At 50.1% G+C, this 7,328-nt stretch overlaps 1 protein-coding gene across 1 annotated transcript in view; it reads right to left on the minus strand.

Annotated features, from left to right (window-relative positions):
• The window catches only part of CDYL2 (chromodomain Y like 2), a gene marked incomplete at its 3' end in the record, with an annotated part of 182,167 nt that extends 177,139 nt beyond the window's left edge, over window positions 1–5,028 (minus strand). The window contains exon 1 of the mRNA XM_082677781.1: window positions 4,932–5,028. Coding sequence (XP_082533907.1) covers window positions 4,932–4,955 — 24 coding nt within the window. The 5' untranslated portion in view covers window positions 4,956–5,028. The remainder of the gene's footprint in view (window positions 1–4,931) is intronic.
• Window positions 5,029–7,328: the final 2,300 nt, after the last annotated feature.

Raw genomic sequence — 7,328 nt, forward strand, 5'->3', positions numbered from 1 at the left:
CCTTTCCACCATCTTAACTTGCCTAGCAATGCTGCAAATTACAGATGAAGAAGCTACAGAAAGATTTCTCTCCATACAGATGAATGCAGAGGGCTATGCTCTGGGCCAGATTTAATTTCAGTGAAAATGGTCTCTATTAGAAGAGAATGACATCTGTGATCTACAGAGAGAAGAAAGAAGCACAAGCCCAATTTGAAGACTGTAAAGGATGGACTGACCTGGGGAGGGCAAACACCAGCCTGGTGGAGATTTAACTGACCTGTATTTTTATTAGATTTGGTTTTGTTTTTGTTCCTGGTTACGAAGTTCCAAATGTTTTCAGCAGTCAGCCTCAATCCTGTTTTTCCCATAAGCCTGTTATTTTCAGTGCGTGATTTTGCAGGACGCAGGGTGTGTATGTAGCGCTATAGCGGAGACACCAGTGTTCATCACTGCAGCAGCATGGATTTTTTTTTTTAACGTCTTTATTGGAGTATTATTGCTTTACAATGGCGTGTTAGTTTCTGCTTTATAACAAAGTGAATCAGTTATACATATGTTCCCATATCTCTTCCCTCTTGCGTCTCCCTCCCTCCCACCCCTCTAGCTGGTCACAAACCACCTAGCTGATCTGCCTGTGCTAGCAGCATCGATTTTTAACTAGAGTAAATTTCTTTCAACAAAACTAAAATCCTATTATTATTGTTATTTATTTTATTTGGAATGAAATGAAAGCAGTATTTTTTTATATATATACCCATTATTATGCATGTATTATATAAACATATATGTATATATTATATACATATGATATAAACACATACGTATTTATTAGATATGGATACATGCATGTATATCAATCCCCCCCAAAAAAAAACACATGGCACATTTGATCCTTTTAAGATAGAACTTTGGGAAATATAAATCAACAGAATGTTGACAAACATCAGGAACTGACACTGCTAAGTCCATCTCGATAAATTCAACTTGGCCACTACTGACCTTCTCTATAGACATACAGCATTCTCTTTGAACATTTTTGCCAACAAAGTGGAGACCTCCTCCATAATGTCAGCTAATCACACGGGAGAGAGTATAAAATACCACCCAACAGCGACAGGGAAAGCCACAGGGTTGAAGCTTAGATGCATTCAATGAACGCATCTTTTAGTGAATAACCGTCAAGCTCTCTGGAAGGCGACTCAGTCAAACTTCCTTTCAGAGAGAACTGAGAGCCACCCCTACACATGGTATTACCACCACGGAGAGACCACAAGCCAGAGGAGAAAAGAGAACAGAGAGCAGCGCTCAACACAAGCATAACAAGGTCAGCCAAGGTTCTTTACCTATACTTAAGTCAGTCTTCTGTTCAGTGATTCAGTGAACAAGTATTTGAATGCGCAAGGACACAGAGATGGACAAGACAACTGGGCTCCTTATTCCACTGATTATGTCTTCCTGACATCCAAGCATCTTAGCGAATGTTCACGAGCATCCTGGGGCTACAAACTCTAATGCCTACGGGAGCCAGATAAGTAATTTACGAGTGAAGCAGAAAGGGTACCTGGTACAAGGGAGCACTGGGACAATTATACACTAGACATCACGTGCCCCATCTAAAGGCATTCAAATCCAATTCTCTTATCTACCATCAAGGTGAGGCAAAACACACAGATAGCCTAGACGTGGCTCACAGATTACCATTTTATGACTTACGTTTAGCAAAATGTAGACCAGAGCATCTGGATAAGGAATTTCATTTTGCATCTAGATTATCTGATTTTAAAATGCTCAACCCATATTTAAGATCACCTTCCTATAGGTGATGGCTATAACATATCGGACGATGATGAGAACTCTGCTATAAGAGAAATAATCTATCAAGAACCAAAATTTTGGAAACTGAGTTTGATTCCATATTTCTTCATTATGACTGAAGAGTGCCATTACGTAACATTACATAAAGTTTTCATTTGTTGGTGTCTTTAAAATTAGCACCTATTCCTTAAAAGATGCTACTCAGGGAAGGTTTACTCTTTCCAATTTCACTGTCTGAAGCACCAAAGAGAAGTTGAAGAATCTCTACAATCCAAATCACATCTTCACCATAAAAGGTCAAGGATAGTGTCAGCAGACACACAGGTGAGATAAATCAATTACAAATGTAATAGTTCTTGCCCACTCAAAATGTGGGTTCTTGGTCAGAGGTTACAAGAAGCCATTTTATATACCCTTGAGTATAATATTTAATTAAAGTAATATGATAATTGAGAATGGTGTCAGTTTTCCTCTTTTATTTTTTCTTTAAAGGTCAACCAATGTACTGGATATTCCAAGATGTGTCCTTAAATCAACAAACTATTTTTTACACACACAACAGTTTTACAGTTACAAATATATATGCTAATGGACAGTTAGCACATCTTAATTGTTTTTAAAGCTAAATTTGGTCAACAAATTAAATTCCTCAGTGTGTGTTATGTAATGTAGACACAGGCTATAAAAATGTTGACATTGGTTATATATTCGTAATGCAATTTAGCCGTTTTAGTAATGACTGTGCAAATAATCAGCCACAGGAAAACTATTTTACATCTAGTACAATTACCTACTATCACAGAAGTAATTATTATTATTGTCTTGTTTACTGAACTTCAATAAGAACTCGGTGAGGTGCTAAGATACTTCCAAGGCAGGTGTGAAAACTCCCCTCTTAACAGACTCATCTGGCAACTATAATTACCCATGTTAAGGAGGGCATTTCAGATGATCATTAAACAAGAAATTATCCCCAGAAGGTTCATAAGTTCCAAACTTTAAATGGAGAAATACTGACAGCTCCTAACGTGTCCTCCTAATTCCCTCTTGATGCAACTTTTCACCAGGCAAGGTCAGCAGCTCTAAGATGACTCAAGATCAATGGGTAGAAAAATCCATACTCCCAGCGAGATGAGCTTTGCCCCTGAACAATATCTACTTTTGGCCAATGCCCTAATAGTGCTGATTATACTTCGGGAAGCTCAATCAAACATCCCATTTTACTGTGCTTCAACTTTCTTGGTTTCAGAAATTGCTCCACCATCTTAAAATAGGCAAAAGTGCTTGGATGACCCATTGGGCACAACCTGCCAAAGTTCTTCACCAGGTCTCTACCCAACTTCATCTTCTCTGTCAGCACAGGGATGAGGAAGGCAGTAGGGTAGAGAAGAGGTCAACCTGCATCATTCTTTCAAGGAACCCAGGAACATGTTAGCTGGATGGTTCAGCCCCAGCAAATATCATGGGGTTTCAGTCGGTATGTTCACCAGTGCGGTGGTCATCTGAATGCTTGACTGGGGCTGGAGGTTCTGCTTCCAAGGTGGCTCACAAACACAAGCTTGTTAAGCTAGTGCTGGTTGTTGGCAGAAGGTCTCAACTCCTCGCCACATGGACCTCTCCATAGGACTGGAGTGTCCTCTCATGACACCTGAGCCCACTAGTGGTCCATGACTGCGCCTCACCAAATCCAGAATCATCCAAAAGACCCTGGACTCACAGGAAGCTGAGATGCTACCTTGCCTGTTCTCCACTCTTCCTCTCTCACACCCGCCAGCAAATCCACCACCTGAAAAAGCTTCAGCTGTCCAGAAAGCCCAGAGGAAAAACCTCACTGTGGGTGAATCACCCCTGTGGTCTCCTACCCAGAAGGCTAATTCCACCCCCTGGGGTGCTCATCTCAATTTAACCAAAAGCCTTGAGAACCAGGGCTAGTGTTAATCGATTTAAGCGCAGGGGAGTCCAGGTCCAGGCTGAACTCTGACTTGCTTCTTGGAGGATCAGCAGGCCTTTGGGATGAAGACGGCAGGTCTCTTAGCTTCCTTATCCTGAACCTTCTCTTGGGGCCAACAGCTCTTTCGGGCATTCTCCCCAGGGAAAGGGGGTTGCTTCGTGTTTTGTCCACTTGTCGGGAATCCAAAAGCAGTAACTGTTGTATCCAGAGCTAGTAAAACCTAGCTCCCAGAGGCCATGGCTATTTATCCACTGTTTCAAAGATGCCAGACTAATGTCTTCCTTGAGCACTTTTGAGACGCTTTCAAAGTATCCGATGCTGGCCACTAACTTGTGTGGACCTGGAGACAGGTATCCACCGAGGGTGACGTAGAGCGTTGGAAGCTGGGCTCACATCCCATGTCCTCTAGCAACGTGCTACCACCCACCTCCGCCTTCCATGTGCTCTTCCTTCCACCGAAGGCCCTCTACAGCGCCCCCTCTCGCCCCCAGTGAGCACGACACCCGCAAGGACCGCCCCCACGCCCCAGCCCCGAGCCCGTGGCGGGGGCAGCAGGTGGGAGGAGGGGGGAGGTGGCCTGGTGGCCCCGGGGAGCGATTTGGCGGGTGCCTCCCGAACTCCCCACCCAGCCGCCCCCTCCGCGGCCGCCCCCGCAGGACCCCGCCTCGGCCCGGTCGGGCTCCGCTCCGTCGGCCCGCCCCCATCCCCTCCCGCGCCCCCGGCCCAGCCCGGGCCGCGCACCCCCGGCCCCGCACCCCCGCCGGCCGCCGCGCGGCCCCCCGCATTCCCGGCACGTCCGGCGCCGACTTTTACCTGTACTTTCTGCACTCGAGGCGGCTCGTCGGGCGAGAAACACCTCCCCGGGACCGCTACCTCCCCCGCCCCGGCTCCGCCCGGCTTCCTCCTTCCCCTCCAAGGCCGCAAAGTAGATGGAGTAAGAGAGTGTGTGTGCGAGAGAAAGAGAAAGAGGGAGCGGGCGCGGGCGCCGCGGGAGGGCGGGCGGGCGGCGGGCGGGAGGCGCGCCCGGCCCCCGCCGCCCTCCGGCCGCCGCCGCCGCCGCCGCGGGCTCGGCAACTCCGGCTCGCGCCTGGCCCCGGCCCCGGCCCGGTCCCCGCCGCCCGCCGTCCGCCCGCCGCCCGCCGCCCGCGGGCTGGGGCCGGCCCGCGCACCCACGTCCCCGTACCTCGTAAAGGTCCCCAGAAGCCATGCCAGGCTGCGGAACTTGGCTCGCCGGGTGTGCGCGTCTGCTCGCTCGCGCCCTCCGTGCGTGTGCGCGAGGGGAGCAGTGTGCGCGTGTGTGTGTGCGCGCGTGTGTGTGTGAGTGTGTGTGTGGTGTGTTGAGTAAACTGTGTTTTTGCAGAATGACAGGCTTGGGGGCTGCCTATGCGCAGAATCAGAGCGGGCGGCGGCGGGGCTGGCGTAACCGGCAGCGGCGGCGGCGGCGGCGGCGGCACGAGCGCGGGCAGCAGCGACGGCCGCGCAGCGCGCCCGGGAGGCACAGACGCGGCCCGAGCGCTGCGGCCCCCACGACCCGGCGACCCGGCGGCGGTGGCTGCGGCGGGCAACGGCTCGCCCCGGCGCCGCCTGCAGGAAGCCGCCCCGCGCCCGCCGCCGGCCCGGACGCTGCTGCCACTGGGCGAGTCCCCGCCCCCCGGGAGCCCGGCCCGGCCCCCCGGGCGGGGGGGGCGGGGGCGGCTGCCCGGCCGCGCCCCAGGGGACCAGTCCCGGAGCCGGGGAGCGCCCGGGCCCGCCCCGCCGCCCCGGGCTAGCCCCGGAGGCGGCCGGCGGGGCCCCCCGGAGGTGGCGGGCCAGGTACCCGCCGGGCGCACCCGGCCTCGGCTGCGAAGGGGCGGCCGGAGGCAGGTAGAGGGCTTCGGGGCGCGGCGGGGAAGGGGCCGCCGGCAGGCTCGGCAAGCCCGGGGGCCTCCCCTCTCGCCCCCAACCCCCACGAGGGAGTGGGCGCCGCCCGGGGAGACGCGGCCCTCCCCAGCTGCATAGCCCCTCCCTCCAGTCTGGTTAGTGAGATGTGGAGGCCACAGGACGAGGGACGCAATGGCCCGTCCAGAGGCTCCCGAGAGAGCCAGTACTGCACCCCGGTCAACCCTGGAAAGTCTTTAGAGCCGGGCGTGGACTTCCCTCAACCACCCCCAGCCCCCATTCATTCACTCATCCATTATTCAACAAACATCTTCCAATGTCTACCCAACTGCACCGTGTCCCTGGTAGGCACGACGGGGACCCTGCCCACAAGGGAGTTTGAATCCAAGTGGAGAGATGAACCACGCGCACGTGAGGCGGATTCAATCGCTCAGCCAAAAGGAGCTCCTACTATGTGATAGGCTCCAGAGCTGGAGGGACTCTGAAATCCAAATGAGTTCTTAAGTTACCTCTTCCTACTTCACTGTGGACAAGTGGTCACCTTTCTGTTTAAAGATGCAGTTGACTGAGGACTTGGGAAGGCAGGCTGTTCTGAAATTGGAAGAAAGGTCTTCCTCATCCTAGCCCAAAAAATGCCCAGTTGGTCTCTTTCTCCAGCTGTGATGTGGACTTAACTCACATCCTCCCTCCGTCTTTTCCTATTTGTGAGACTTTGGACAAGTTACTTTACCCATCTGAGCCTTGCTTTCCTCATCTCTAAATTGGAGATGGTAATACACACCTAAGGTGATGTGAGAATTGAAGAGAGGATCACTGTATACATGAAGTGGCCTAACCCAGCAGAATTCCATAAAGTTATTTGTGTCTGTACTTGAACCCTGAACTGCCCTTATGGAGAGGGAGATGGCAAAGGGGAATTATAACAAGAGGAAGGGTTTAATCCAGACGTTATCAAATTTTTAAAAGTCACCACATTTTTCAATTAAAAATTCCACAGAATCTGGACCACAGGGTTTTCATGTCTGGCTCATTCCAGGACACATGAGTTTGCATATGCTGTTCCCTCTGCCTAGAATGTCCTTCCACACTGAATCCATCTGGAAAACTGTTCCTGCAGCGGCTTGTTTATCTTTGTATCACAAGCATGGCAATGTGATCACTATTCCTATTCCTGGCAGAGTGGGTACACAATGAATGTTTGTAGATTATACCAATACAACAGATTTTATACCAGTTTGTAGTTAAAATCCCATATTACTATGATGGGGGGGGAAGGGTGAGGGTGTGGAAATAAATAAGAAAGTGTATTTGGTTTAGAAACTGTGGAGATTGTCATAGCAGTTCTCTTCCCTTTTCATACTGATATTTTCCCCATGGTGATTGTTTTAAATAATAATAATAATAAGCAGCTCTCTATCTGTAGGTCACAAAACAAATTATAATGATCCTTAATTTGTACTTGGGAATAAATGCACCACCATAGCATGAGGATGTAATTTGGAAGTAGAAGACAAGAAAGAAACTGGGTTTGGAAATAATACGCTCAACCAAATTTGAATATATAATCAGTAGTTTTACAAAAACACCAAAAACTTCACTTGTGCTGGCCAAGAACTCCCTGGGGATGTGAGCACAGTTTGAAAAAACCTTCGTCTAGACAACAATTGTTTACGGAGTTCAGAGAAGGAGATACTAACTGCGG

This window comes from Grampus griseus (assembly GCF_964374135.1).
Source record: "Grampus griseus genome assembly, chromosome: 19".
NCBI classification, from domain to species: Eukaryota; Metazoa; Chordata; class Mammalia; order Artiodactyla; family Delphinidae; genus Grampus; species Grampus griseus.